The 15326-nt window shown below is 45.0% G+C and overlaps 1 protein-coding gene across 1 annotated transcript; it reads right to left on the reverse strand.

Annotated features, from left to right (window-relative positions):
• Window positions 1-430: 430 nt before the first annotated feature.
• LOC127342116 (triose phosphate/phosphate translocator TPT, chloroplastic) lies at window positions 431-4480 on the reverse strand. Its single transcript, XM_051368056.2, has 12 exons — window positions 4165-4480; window positions 3757-3825; window positions 3590-3655; window positions 3405-3483; window positions 2769-2889; window positions 2576-2671; window positions 2209-2321; window positions 2031-2108; window positions 1827-1943; window positions 1453-1552; window positions 1243-1343; window positions 431-778 (listed from the first exon to the last, which is right to left on the reverse strand). Exons 1-12 carry the CDS (start codon window positions 4425-4427, stop codon window positions 764-766), a joined length of 1218 nt encoding a protein of 405 aa, XP_051224016.1. The 5' UTR covers window positions 4428-4480; the 3' UTR covers window positions 431-763.
• Between the last annotated feature and the right edge of the window lie 10846 nt (window positions 4481-15326).

Here is a 15326-nt window from a genome sequence, read left to right on the forward strand (position 1 = left end):
TTACATATGCAGCCAGGATGGTTGCTGGTAACAAGCCCCATGTAGGTTTGAGGTTAAAGAGATTTTACACCGTCTCTGTGCATGAGAGTTTTTGCTTTTGTTCAAAATCAGTTATATTGGAACTATTATCCTGTACGAATAGCACAGGAACTAGATCAATTTTGTGCTAGAATGTTAGGGAATAGGCAATGTCTACATCGTCAGTGACTCAGTGTCATGGTTGTTAGTATTGGAGCCCTTGTTACGATGGCACAGACAAAAGTTTCCAGAAGCTTAGAGTAACATTGCCCTATCTTCAGCTAATCATTAACTTGTTAGGATGGTTCGGACGGATGTTTCCAGAATTAGAGTAGCTTTGGCTATTCATTTTCCGCCCTATTAGACTTCATCGTTGCCACATTATGTGCACAAATGCCCTACCGACCAAGGGTTCACAGCACAAAGGAGACTGGTTGATTTTTTTCCTGAGTCCAACGTGCACAACAGAAGAACCAAAAGGAAGAATATAGATGCTCGTTATCACATACATAACAAAAGGCCTTTACAAGTACGAGCGTTTATTCCTGCACATTTGAGCTCTCTCGGTGACAATATGAAGGATACCATCTGCAATGTTGCTGCTCAACCTCAGACCGGGAACAGTTGCGCAGATAAAAACAAAAACAAAATAACGAAGAGGAGACTCGACGGTTCTCCTCCATGTCTCCAATGCACAGTGCAAGTCGAGCACCAGAACCATCCGGCCATATTCACAGCAACCACATCAAGCGCTCTTCGCCTGCAAGATTGAAGCAAGATAATGAGATGACGCCACAACACTGGCCGTGAATAATAGAAAATGTAAGATTAGAAATCCAAGTTTATTTCCTCTATAATTATGGTTAGCATTGACCATAACAATCCTAGTATTGAATGGTTCTTGTCTTGCGATTACTTCTATTTTTCAAATGTCTAGCTTTTTGACTTCTGAGGAATTTCGCTACTAAGGAGCAATTTGTAATATGCATATTGCTTGTGAAAAATTGTTGTTGTTAGCAAGTACTATGGAGTAGGTAATCTTGCTTGGGTAGCCGAAAACAAAAAAATCATTGCTATCTTCCTTGGGTTAACCAACAAAATATCAAGTTACTTGTTACGCAATGTCAGCAGAGCAGCCATATTCCAGTTGGAAACTACTCATAACAGTTCTGATTTACATGTACTCAGATTAGGAGACATTGTAATAATTGAGTGAAAGCTTACCCTTTTCTCCTCCTCGATCTTAGCCTTGATGTATGAGTAGGTGGCAACACCAGCTATTGCAACGACCGTCCCGATACCAGTCTGTGTGGTAATTTTGTTGCCTGTTGAACATAAGATTTAACCAGTGTTAAGGTAGGCAGAGACAGTGTCCAAGAATTGACAACAGAACAAATAATATTCACTCATAAACAACAGAAAGATTTTACTTACCAAAGATGATGATCGAGAAACCAATGACGAACACCCTTTTCAACACATTGCCGACAGCATGCGTCAGAGGGGCTACCCGCTCCAATGTGTTTGTAGCAAGCTGACATGGCATAATGCATTAGCCATGTTATAGATTATAATAGATGGAAGGCAGGTTCTCCATCAAAAAATCGACGCACCCATTTGGCAACATCATCATTAACCTACTGCTTAATGTTGATATGAACATTGCATAAGAAGGAAATGCGTGTACTGTTAATCTACAGCTACTAGTGCTATTAAAGTATGGCATAATGACATGAGAAAGCTTAAATGCTACACCTATTATGCCAAAAAGAGCACGTGTACAGTTTGCATGGTATCAAAATGGTTACCTGGTTGTAGAGATGGTAGAACAGTCCGACCAGGAAAAGGTCTGAAACAAATTTTGTCATTCCTACTTTTGCAATTGCATCATTTAATCCATACTGCATAAGTTGGGGTCCTTCAATCTGCAAGGTAGATCATGGGAATAAGAATCATAAGCATAATGCACAAATATTTTCCTTTTTTACTTGGGCAAAATTTATCACACGTACAATAACTGCTGGTGGTATGCAGACGATAAGAGCAATTATTGAGATGTAAGCATACACGTTGGTGCTATCCATGTCGGTCTGCAAAAACAAGTAAAATTAGTAAAAACAGAAAGTTCAGAAGCACGAGTTGAGCCAGAAAAGGTCAAATGAGCAGTAAAAGATATGATGTGGCACAAACCATGGCTTTCTTGGAATAAATGCTTCGGTAAGTGAAGGAGATGTTAGAGATCATGGCATTGATGAAACCCTTCCAGTTAAATGAAAGTTCGGTGAGGGATGCCATTGAAACACCTGGTAATGCAATGCAAGTAGTGAGATCAAAGAAGCTAGAAATAGTAAGTAGCACGTGTTATCAAGTGAAAAATGACAGCAATAACTGGAAAAAAGAACTGTATCATTAGAGAACCTCATATGGTCAAGGAAATATTATTAGCTTTTTTAGACGAAGATATTATTAGTTTTTAATCACTGTATCCCACATTTCCATATTTTTGTTGATACTATCTACATTTTAACTAGCGAACTGATAATAATTGAGAAATTACCAAGCACAACGGGGGCAAGAGATAGCCAGAGAGACAAGGGAACTGTCTGCCCAAGGACAAACTGGGTAGCAGCTGCATTGAAGAAGGGCTCCAAAGCTGCATTGCAATTATGCGACACAGAAAAGAATCAGCCTATATAACAGAAAAAAGAGCAACAGAACTCCACAATGAAATGTGCACATGAAAGAGTCACCTTTAATAGTGTGGGCAAATGAGACTGCAACTGTAGCAAAGGACACGTTGCTTGTGACATGACCAAGAGCATGGCACAAAGCCACAGGGAAGAGCAGCTTCAGGAGCGTAGAATTGATAGGCTACAAAAGACAGCAGTTTTCTGTGTCAATTTGTTGCCAGTTTCCTCATAAAAAACAGGTCCGTGGATAAAACGCAGTGATGGAAGAGGAATGTCATTCTTTTCTAAACACAAACTTTTCTAATGTATGAAAATATGAAGGGTGTTAATCAAGTTCAGTTTGAGCCATACAAACAACAGAAGATCTGCTTTATGGTTTAAATAAAGGATATGTACCATATACGTAACACCTGCAAGCACCCGTACTTCATTATACCCTCCATAAACCAGAAAGTGTGAGATTTTTTGCATTTTATCTAGATAGTAGTATTAAACATGGCAGTGACAGATGTTCCATCAGTTGAACACTATTTAAACTGAAAATTGCAGGAAGCCTATCAATCAAACAGTATAGTTTACGAAACCTTGTTCCTACAGCCTAAGTTTCATAATACATATCAACCTGAAGACCATTTTGACTGTCGTGTGAATTCTCAAATAGTAAAACACAACAGTGGAGCAGGTGGTACAAATTACCGCACGCTTTGGGAGACCGACGGCCCAGCTGATGAGGCAGTACACGACACCCACGAGCAGATGGATCACTGACACGAAGCTGTAAGCAAAGATTCTTCATATAAGTTGCAGCTCAAGCACAAAAAGTGAAAGTGAAGATTCTTCACTGTTTGAGAGCAATGCGAAGCATCCAAAAACACACTTACTATGGGTAGGGGAAGTAGTTGTAGATCTTCTTGTTGAGGATGTTGAAGATGACGTTGAGGAAGTACCTGCGGAACCACAGAATGCAGCATTTAGCTGAAGAAATCACTGCAAGAGCACTTCGTCTCGACATGCAGGGCCAAACGGTGAAAAGGCAGATAAAACGTACCACATGAAGAAGAAGAATCCGGTGGTGATTGCAGGGTACTTCTCCAGGAGCCCTACTGACTTCGTGTCCCTGTTGCAATCGCAGTCAGAAAGGAGAATTTATCTACGAAAAGCACGCCACTGCTCTCCAGTCTTACTGTACTCCCTATCAGGCTATCAAAGCAGTTTACAGATGATTTCATCGGTGGAGCACCACTGATTAGTGATCAGTGTGGCTGCAGGTGGGACCAGATATTTTTGAAGTGCCGAGGCTGCAATCAGCGCGTGCCTAGTGGCGCTACGTGTGAAGCAGCGCGAATGCAGGTGGATTTTTTTATGCGAGCCGCGCGTGGGGGTGGGCGAGGAAACCAAGAAGACGGCCGGCCAGAGGGTTCTAGAAGCTTCCAGCAGAATGAGCAGCAGCACTCACCCGGCGGGGGCGGGGTCGGAGGAGGAGGCGGCGGGCGGGCGGAGCGGCAGCCTCTTGGAGGGCTGGGACGGGAGCAGGCCGGCGGGGAGGATGAGGTTGGGGCGGAGCTGGCGGCCCCAGACGAGCTGGCCGCCGTCGTGCACGGCGCCGGCGCGCGCGGCGGCCGGCAGCGGCGAGGCGACGGCCGGGCCGCGGCGGAGGCGGAGCAGGCCCGCGACGCCGGCGGACGCGCCGCCGGCGGAGAGCGTCCCGAGCGCCGGCATTGCCTGGGAAGCTTGGAAGCTGGATGCAGAGTGGAGGAGGAGGATCGGGGTGGGTGGTTTTGGATAAGTTTATGGGTGGAAGGGGCGGGATTTGGGTGGCGGAGACGCGCGCGCGCGGGGAGGATACAGGCAGGATAGGCCGTGGTGGTGAAGAGAGGACGAGAGGTCGGGCGGACGTCGCCGTCCAGCAGCGAGGCGAGAAGGAAATTTGTTTGGACTGAAATGGTAAGCTGGCGATATTTTTGTGTGGGGGAGTTGGATGCGGATGCTGGTGGAGGGTTGCTTGGGAAGTAGCGGCCAGCGTCGACTCGAAACAATGTTTTGGGAGTGAAATGCATCCGTGGTCCTCCAACTTGTTGGGCATGTCCAAAACCATCTTTAAACTCAGAAAATGCACCAATATGATCTCTAAACTCACTCTATATGTGCACGTACGGTCCAAAGCTCCATTATTCCCCGTATTTTGATAGATGTCTTTGTATTGGCCCATGTGCAGCTCCCATGAACACCGTCTGCAGCAAGCCGTGTGCCTCCGTCTCTACTCCAGGAAAAAAGCAAGACACATGTGTTGTAGTTGCAGCGTCGCGATTTCCGCCACCACAAAGCTGGCCTCTCTAGGAGGGCGAGGAGCGTGCCCTTGCGTCCCATAGTCGGTCCTCACGTCCAAGCAGTGCCGCCCCGCTCATCCTTTTGCGACCGCGTTCTCTCATGGGCATTTTGTTAAACACCATGCGTCAACCAGCTCATTCGCTCGTTCCCGTCGCCGGAGCCGAACCAATGAACCCGATGATGTCCGCAGCCTCCCCTTCTCTCTCCATACCCTTGCCACGCCGCTGCGAGGTATCAGTAATTGGAGTGGCGAGCGCCGTCCCGTTGCAGCGGTGGCGGCCCTGCTCGGCGACACAACAACGCAATGCACATCCGTGCGGTTACAGTGTGGGCTCCGTAACTTGAGATTTTGGTGCACGAAGGGACAGCAACATTCATGAACCACTGCAGGTGGAATTCGGCGCCACGAAAGGCCATGCCGGCATGTCCGATGCACTACGACCAACCATGGGATGTTTTTTTTACGGATTTCTAACAGTTGGAGACGACGCTGTGGGCAAGCTCTACAACTGAGTACAGTTCACGTGCGGCACCTCGTCGATCAGCCAGGCAGGGTATTCAATAAAGAGAGTGTTAGTAGTACCAAAATCTCGTGCCCACGTCATCAAAATACGTAGTTTGGACCGTATGTGGACCTGTAGAACTTGATTAGGGACTGTTTTAATGCATTCTCCAAGTTTAAGGACTGGTTTAGACATAGCCAACAAGTTTAGGGACTACAGATGCATTTTACTCATGTTTTGGAGAAGACCCCAAAGCATTCTTTCTTTTTCCTGTTGGAAAATGGTGGAGTAGGATCATGGAATTTACTTTTCACTGAGTTTTCAACGAAATGCACGCACTGAAGTTCAGTGATTTTGGTGCACACCAAAATAATTACCTTTTGGTCAAAGTATTTCAGTCATTTCAGCACTTCACATTGATCCAAAAAAGCATTCAAGATTTTTTTTCTTCATTTTTTTAATATTTTGATGGATTTAAGAGAAAATTTCACTCCTTTCAATAAATTTCAGTGATTTTAGTTGGAGCCAACAAAATTCCGAAACTGAAATTAGAAACCATGAGCGGGATTTTCAAAAACTACCGAAATTTTTGAAGACAAATTGTGGGTTCGTGCGTCGGTGACTCGGTGTGCTTAAACTCTTTCGGGATACAGCATCACAACTAGCGTGTGTATTATCTACTAGGAGGAGAGAATGCACATTGTTGAAGCTTAGTTGGTTAGAAGGTTGGTGTGTTACTTTTTTTTTAAAAAAAAGGAAGCATGCTGGCCTGTGCATCAGAACAATGCACACATGCTTACTTATATCGCATAGTTTTCAAAAGGTTTGTGTTATGAATCCTATAATATAAGTCATTGTGAATTTTTTACCCACCCAAAGTCAGCTGACTACATCGGACGACCGGATTCAAAAGAGTTAACACTTGCTTTGATGTTATGTATGTTTCGATCAAAATGAAAAAAAAAAATTAGGATAAACAATAGAATTGTGACACACCAAGTTTATTTTATCAAGTGGCGTACACAAATAGTTATCGTAAGTAAAAGAAAATTACTCAAACAAATAAATCAAATAATATGTGTAAACCTCTAAGAAAGTTAGATCGACGTAATGCACCGTTAGAGACAACAATCCTTTTTTTGCGAAAAAACGGGACCATTTCTTATGCATTTTTGTAAATCAAGCGGGAGGTTGTAATTTCATAAATGAAGGAGAGTTTAAGTTACAAGAATGAGTCTAGCGACAACATGAGAGGTTACATCCATAGATTACTCGCGGTACATAAGGCTTTGAAGATGTTTGACGCCCGCAAAAACCCATGCTCATCTCCCTTCTTATTTTTAACATTCTCAACCATATTGTCCACTGCCATGTCATTGTTGTTGAAAATCCATGATTTTTGGTCCTTCTATCATCACCAATTAACGAGAGTATCATCGATGTCCACTAAGCCTAGACCGAGGGCACAAAGTTTTATATGGCTGGCTACTTGTGCAGGTCAAGGCACACTTTGATCGCAACCCCACACACGAAATGGAGTAAAGGCATACGTCTACATCTACTAAGTTGAATTAGGTTTTCTTATATATATAATAAATGCATGTTTCGTTCGCAGGATTTAAATATAAAGGAATAGGAAAATCACAAGGATTGACATGGCACGTTATATGAAATCACACGTACCGAAAACGTAAACAGATGGATTTTTATTAGTAATTGTTTGGTTGCATTACATGAATAACATAGGAATTCAAGCGTTTCAATGCGGGGAGACTTAATGGAATTTTATCTATTGAATTGAGTCCAAAGTAATTTGCACAAGAAGCCTTATGGTTTTGAATTTTACAAACCAAACAGACTTTATAGAAAAAATACCTTAGAAAGAATCCTCAAATTTTTTTACGGATTTCCTTTGAACCAAATATTCCTTAAGTTTGTGTTGATTGTCGTGATTCGACTTACTGGCTCCCACTACTTCACGAATTTCGGCATGGAGAAATCAAACGAATCCGGATTGCGACTTACTCGTAAGAAAACTCCATAAGATTTAACAAAAAAAACTTCTTGCTATTTAGTCATTTTATTTTCGGTTTCTTCACACAATTAAATGCAGAGCTTTTTGGTCACTCTTTTCTTCTAAGTATGGTTATGTTAAGACGGTATCTCTTCCACAGTAACTAACTGAGAGAGGCGACTAGAGAGGCGACCAGCTCTCCGGCGTTGGTTCTAGCCGTTTCTCCGCCCTGAGGGCCACGTGCCCGTCGGCGGTGGAGGAGTGGCCGGATCCGGCGTCCGGACTTGTATAGCAGTAGACTAGTCTTAGTCTGTAGTGCTACGGTTTGGCCCCCCAGTTTCTCTACTCCGGCGGCGGCGGTGGGGTTCAGTAGTTTGCCACCGGATCTGGGATTGACGAGGTTGTCTTTGCCTTCGTCAATCGTTGATCTGGCTGGGCTATGTGTGTGTCTTGGCAGGGTCGTCGAGGGTGCGGCGGTGGCTCTGTTATGGACTTTTGTTCCCCTTTCTCCGTCCCCCTCCGACGGCGTCTTCTCCATCTCCGGTGTTGGGAGCAAGGGGATTTGTATAGGAGGTGCGCCGGTACTAGTTGCCGGCGGGATCCAGAAGCTGCTGGCGTCGACGGGGGCTTCGCGGATGCGGCTGAGCGGCGTTGCGGTTTTCCATCGACTATGTCGATTGGCTCCGGCGGCGGCGCGACTCGGACAAGCTCGGGCTCTCCCCGGCCGATGTTCCCCAAGGAAAGCAACTTCGCCGTGCTTGGCGGGTGCGGATAGAGGTCCACAAAGCAGCGTCGTCTGCGAGGGTGCTTCTCCGAGTCAAGGTTCGTTGGCGTCATCTCCTTCCTCTCCGGTGGAATAGTCGGCGGCGGGTGCGGGAGATGCTCGATGGCGGTCTGCGCAGAGATCTCAAGGACCCATGTGTATTTTTCTGTTTTGGTAAGGTCTTTCGTGCAAAGTGTCGGAACAGCTGTTGTTCTGGAGAGTTCGTGTGGTTTCCACGATGTAATCGTTTGCTTATATGAATGTATGCGTGGTTACTTCTCAAAAAAAAAGCATGGTTATGTTTTTTTTGCGGATAAAAGAGGAGCTTTATTACTCAGAGGGGGTTACACGGCGGTCTCGCTCCAGGATCTGAAGAATAGCATCAGGTCCCATGAAACAAATTAATGATGTGATTTTTTCTTTTTTTGCGAGAAAGCCCAAGTGATATTAATCCAAAAATCTTACAGAACAACCCTCAAGAGATAAGAAATTACAAACAAGTCCTGAAAGACAACAAAGACAACGGAGTCAAAGAAGACGTGCCGCTAGCGCGCCGCCACCGCTGCTCCTCTGCACCCTTGGATCGGACGGAGTCCCATGGCGGTCGGGAAGTCAACGAACCTCGTCCTCCTGTTGAGTATTATTTGAAAAGGTCAATCTCGGGCGCTTGATGCCACACACACCAATTATTATTTTCTGAGCTTCCACGAAGTCCAAATTCACAGAACAAGCATCAGGATAGAGAAAAGTGTGCAAACAAAATGGACAAATAGCTGACTTTGCAATCCCCTCAGGTGACTTTGAGTCGCTCCATTCTAGGGCCATCATATGTGGTGTCTGCATGTGAGTAACTGAAAATCACCACAAAGCAGTCCGAATTAAGAGGACCGGAATCCAAACGTAATTGCCCCTCCGCAGCTAACGAAGAGTGTGGTTACCCCTCACTCCTTTTTTTTCTCTCTCTTATAGATGTTAACCTTGGTGCCTATTATCTGGGCTTACATGGTGCGTATGTGTGTAAGCAAAAAAAAAAGCACTCTAATTTTTTGAGGGAAAAAATATACTGTATTTGAACTCCTCTTGTGACTAACCCCACGTCATTGCTTTGTTTATGCCTTTTTCGGTTAATCCCCTATCCAAGTAGAGTAGAGTGAAATGAATGAATTTAGAAGGACTATGACTTACGGTGGATTTAATCCATTTCAATCCCAACTAAAATGAACAAGCCCTTTAGCGAAATAGCTCTTCTCAACGGTGAAATACGTAAGAAAAAATCCATATTATGCATATGTACAGAGTCAAACGGATGCAATAGAAATTTTATGATCACTACTACCTCTAGGGGAAGCCCCTATTCCCCACTCTCTGCGGGTTGTATCCGGGGCAGCCTGAAATAGCTGCTTCATGTACCGCACAAATGCGGCCTAATACAGGTAAGGCTTCTCTTTTTAATTTTTTTCTCTATGTTTAAATTTTAAAATGTTCAAATCTAAAAACTAATAATCTTTTTTCAAAAATAATGATAAATATTCAAATTGGAAAATATTTAAAAATTGAAAAATATCCAAATCTAAAAAGTTCAAACTTGAAAAATCTCAAAATTGAAAAAATCCGGTTTTCGAAAATATAAATGAAAAACTGACAAACAAAAACAGAAAAGCGGCAGAAAACCACAAAACCACAAGAAACCAGAAGAAAAAAACCTCACCGCCTCACTAACGGGCCAGACCTAAAACCTCCTGCCCTGTGCGGCGTGTAAGATAGCACCAGCACAAGGCGATGAATAGGTTTTTCCACCTCCAGGGCTATAAAGCAGGCCCGAAGATAGATCAGGCCAGCAATCAAAGCAAAACATGGAGCAACGGGCCCGGCGCAATTTGTAGCTGCCGCGAAGATATTGTCCATCCCATTTCTTTATTTTGGGCGGAAAGAGAGGCAGCCTCTTCTTGGTTTTTCCTTATAAGAGAAGGCGGGCCCATTCTAGTTTTTTTCTTTTTTGGGAGAGAACGCAGCCTTAGTGCATGCATTACATTCCTAGCCCACACACACGTATGCCTAGACAATGCTCTCAACCTTCTGCTTATGTTTTTCGGCGAAGTCTTAGTTTGCAGTACAAAAACTAAAATAAACATATGGATATGCACGACCTATTTAGGACGTCCAAAAAGATTTTGATTTAGTGGATGAGAAAATAAGTTCGAAACTTGCACCCTCACTTAGACATGAATAACGCTTCTAATCTCGCACTCTATCATTTTCACCACCAATTTGATTGTTACTCACGTCATCTCGATGATTAAAATATAATACTTTCTCCAGACCACATTAATTAGCGCAATTATTTATATTATGTTTAGTACTTCTAATCTAGATACATCTAAATTTAGATAAATCTAAGACGTTTTTCATGGATTGTGGGGAGTACAAGCGTCGTTCTCCCGCTTGGTGGCGTCGTTTTTGGAGCAGATGGTAGCTGGAGAGGCTTTATGGTGGAGCAGCATGGTTCTTACCGCGTCGATGACGGTTGGTCTTGGGGGCAGGGAGTCGTGTGAAGTCTCGGTGAAGGACACGTGCTGAGGTGCGCGCGTAAAGACGAGGCGCCGTCTGATGCCGTGGCTGCATCATTGGCGGGATCGACAAAGTTTATGCAGATTTTAACCATGAAGATTGCTTGGCGGTTCAATGATGGTGACAACATCTATAACATGTACGTGAGGTTCTTGCTAAGAGTCTACTAAACCAGATAAGCGCTCTCACTTCGTCTAGAAGGCGTCTCAGGGTAAGCGATTTGTTCCTGGTTTCTAGCTGATCGAGGAATTTCGTTGTTTTCCTGGCAGAACGCCCTACAAACACGATCTTTACCAATTGTTGGACACCTAGGTGTTGTGTGGAGACTTCAGTATTTTTAATGTATGTTCTTTGTCCGTCTTTGGTTGAATAAACTACTAAAATTTTATATGCATCTATTTGATGTAGTGGCAGGAAGTCTAATCCTCCATTTCAAAATAAAGTGTAGTACGTAGCTGCCTCAATTTGTTTGAGTGAAACAACATGACTCTGCTGTGTGCTTTATAAATTATCGATAAATGTTACATCGTTTATGAAAGTACTAAGCACAACAAAAGTAGCAGGGGCCATTGTTCTAGTTACAATGATATTTATCTATAGAGCAATCTTATTTGCTTCCCTTGAATATGATTGAAGTTTACAATACCAATATTACACTGGTGGAAAAAAGGGCTTTGGTCGCGGTTGGCAACTGCCATTAGTCGCGGTGGCGCAACCGCGACCAAAGCTGCGCGACTAAAGGCCCCCCCCTTTAGTCGCGGTTCCTTACGAACCGCGACTAAAGGCCCGTCCACGTGGGCCGCAGGCGAGCGCCAGGGCGCACCACCGTTAGTCGCGGTTCTTCAGGCCAGCCGCGACTAAAGGCCTCCGCAGGTTTAGGTTTTAGCCCCCCTCCCCCTAAATCTGGTTTCTTTTTAATTTGTATTATTTTATTTCTTTTGGGTTTTAATTCTGAAGGAGTTTCACATATTTAGGCCAACCGCGACTAAAGGCCTCCGCAGGGTTTAGGGTTTTAGCCCCCCTCCCCCTAAATCTGGTTTCTTTTTAATTTGTATTATTTTATTTCTTTTGGGTTTTAATTTTGAAGGAGTTTCACATATTCTACGCATCGTATACATACATGCATATGAATGTACAATTTCAAACAAATTTGAAATTAGAACCAAAAAGAATTCAAGAGGAATATACAATATATATTCAATATCGGATGACCATATACAATATATATTCAATATCGGATGACCATATACAATTTTGAACAAGTTAGTTACAAATTCTGGTGCATATAAAGTTCTACGTCATCGTAATAGTGTTCTCCTTTAGGATCGATGACTTCCCTCGCCAACCATCCAGCTAGTTCCTCTTGAAGTGGCTCGGAAGCGAGCTTACGGACTAAGCGTCTTCCTGAGGTTATTCCTCAGGATGTTGTTCTCACACGTCCGGTCCCGCTCATTGCGGTATCTCCGGATCCTCTCACAAACATAGTATCCACATAGGTTGGTCCCCGGTGGCTGAGTATCCCCAGTCGTCCGCACCGCCATTTTACAATGTAGCTCTTTTTTGAATTCACCGACCTTGGTATCTACGAACCGTCTCCAAACCCTACGAGGCAAAGAAAATTAAATAAACAAGAGAGTTATTAATTAGTTACTTGATATTAGGAAATGATGAACGAAATAGGCCGATCGATATAGAGCGCAAATGAATGAAAATAATTACTTTTGCATCATTTTTCTCATGTCGCCCAAAGCGCCGGATCCATATTCAGAGAGTCGTGGACGAGAACCGAGGAGGTCTGAACTTTAATTACCATAAGAATCCAAAGTGGAACCTGCGGACACGATACATGCACGATCATGCATAACTCATCGATTAGCCACATACCATGCATGGAGTAAACAAAAGAGAATGTGCTCAAGACAGAAACACTCACCCAAAATGGTAAGGAAATAGAATATCACTTTTCTGTTGTTTTCTAATAAACCGCCACAGTCATCCTCCACGTCGGCGGGGTGGTGTTCTAACACATGTGAATTAACGATGTGTGGGTCAATGAACCCAACATCATGGATGTTCCTTATTCGCATTTCCCGCTTCTTCATTCTCGCATAATAGCGTACACAACAAGATAGTTAGGACAAGGCAGGTGCAATGAACGAGATGGGGTAGAAATTAATAAATCACTTACGTAACGTAGCAACCGATGATAGATTTGTCGAGGTCGCGCAGATTGAACAGCTGGAACAATTCACTCAGAGGAATTTGTACCCAAGAATGTTTGAAGTGATGCTCATATCTAACTTCCGCATAGATATAGTCTTTGGCGTTTTTATGTTTTATGTAACCCTTGTACCAATTTAGCGAGACCTAGCATTTGTCGAGGTAGATCCCCTTCCCGCGCAGTGCTCGACGAGAGGGCCATTCTTCACATATGTAAATACTACGTCCTTCATTGGCGCCTCATCAAGGCCTAGCAAAGGCACGAAGAGTGATACCTAACTCGGCCGCTTGTTCTCCGGCACTCGTTACAGTCAATCCATGTGCTGCCGCAGCTGCTATGATATCGGGGCATCCGGATCGGCGGCTTGCACTATGAGCGGGGCGATCGATTGTTTACTTTGTTCCCCGAGCTGGGCAACTTCTTTCCCCCTTTCTAATTTTGACTCGGCCTCGTCCTTCACGGCTTTCTTCTCCGCCAACTCTTTCCTGTTCTTGAACGCGAGTGCTTGCCTACGAAGTTCACGTAAATAGTCGTCGAGCAGATTCTTCGCGGCTTGGGACGGTGTGTTCAAAAATGACTTAGCCCACCGTTTTCCTTGTCGAATATACCGGCTTGGGCTCGCCCTCTATTTTCCTCTTGACGCCGCCTTCCATTTCTCTAAATCAGCAGCCGCGCCCGCCTCGACTTCCTCGGCACTACTTTCCCAAGGCCTCGTGGGGAGAGGCTTCAGTGATACCTCCGGTACCTTTGTTTTCTTAGGTACGTAAGGGTCCGGTTAATAACCCAGGACTGCTTCGCTTCTTCGCCGGAGGTGGATTGGGGCGGTACCGGTGTCCGATCACCCGCCGACGAGGACCGGGGGCGGCGGCGTGGGCCGACGTGAATGAGGTGTATTAGGTGAAGCACCACCGCCACCGTCACCGCCACCGCCACCGTCACCGCCACCGCCACCGCCACCGTCACCGCCACCGCCACCACCACCACCGTACGGGGTGGACTTGTTGGCGCCTCGCCCGGAAACTTGATAAATTTCTTCTGCCATAGAATGAATCGGCGCTTGACATCTCCAAGTCTTTTCACCCCTTCAGGTGTAGCAATGTCAATGTCCAGGTTCTCAAACCCTTGGACTATCTCCTCCACCGTCACACGAGCATAGCCATCTTGAATGGGGTTGTTGTGGTGGAGTGCTCCAGGTGGTAAAGCACCGCCGATGGCTACCTTTCATGGACATGTTCCCGATAGGATAATACAGATGACATGCTTTCATCTCCTTTATATCGTCCACGGGTAGCGAGGAGGCTCCGGTGCAGTAATTTCGACCACCAGAGGCTCCGGCAGTAATTTCTATCGTCGGTGCACCAGCCGGTGAGGCCTCCGTGGAAGCCACGCTGCTTCTTCTCTCGCTGGCTTCCGAGATCCATTGGATGATCTTCAGCATGCTGCGCCCGAGCTGCATCTCTTTCGGCGACTAGTACACTCACGGTTTTCTTCATCACATCCATTTCCGTTACCAACTTCGCCACAACATCTCGCATCCCGATCCATCTTTCTCTTACGGCTTCAGAACCGTACGGGTCATCGTTCCGGGGAACCCTATTTTCCACGGAATGGGCCCCATGCCTCGTATACGTCCTCCGTGTTCAGGATTCCCGAGGGCTTTTGTCGGGCGTCGTTCTCTCTGTTGAACCTGATCCTCCCTCTTGAGCCTCCTCATTGCCTCAATAAGCTTTTGGGTGGGTGTAATTATTTTGCCCCGATAAACACACTCCTCGTCTCCGGGTTCGGCGATCCCCCATGCCCGTACCACCAGCTTTTGGCCCTTGGGTCCCATCCTCCGCACTGGACGGATTCCTCGCGCCCTCAGCTCGTTCTCCATCTTCTCCCACTTAGGCTGCCAAAAGCGATACCCTCCTGGCCCCATTTTATGATTGTACTCCTTCTTGGCCGCATTTTCCTTATTTTTTTTCGATAGTTCAAGGAACTGCTCCGATTTCTTTTGCTTCACAAATTCTGGCCAATCATGTTGCAGTTTCTCATATTGTCCTTTGAAATCCGGAGTCTTGCCCTGGTTGACAAAGTCATGGGCTAGATTTTGCTTGTATTTCCGGAATGCGTTGGCCATCCTAGAAAGAGCGAACTGTTTGACTAGCTTGCGCCTCTTCTTGTTTTCCGCAATCTTGTTACCCTCCTCATCGTATTTGCGGTATTCGGAGGTAGAACG

Source organism: Lolium perenne, chromosome 3 (assembly GCF_019359855.2).
Source record: "Lolium perenne isolate Kyuss_39 chromosome 3, Kyuss_2.0, whole genome shotgun sequence".
Taxonomy (NCBI): domain Eukaryota; kingdom Viridiplantae; phylum Streptophyta; class Magnoliopsida; order Poales; family Poaceae; genus Lolium; species Lolium perenne.

Coding starts and splice junctions, on each gene's coding strand:
- LOC127342116 (XM_051368056.2), bottom strand. CDS start 4,427: ATGCCGGCGCTCGGGACGCTCTCCGCCGGCGGCGCGTCCGCCGGCGTC. Junction 3,826..4,164: donor TCCGACCCCGCCCCCGCCGG/GTGAGTGCTGCT, acceptor CGATTGCAACAG/GGACACGAAGTCAGTAGGGC. Junction 1,553..1,826: donor TCTACCATCTCTACAACCAG/GTAACCATTTTG, acceptor ATGCCATGTCAG/CTTGCTACAAACACATTGGA.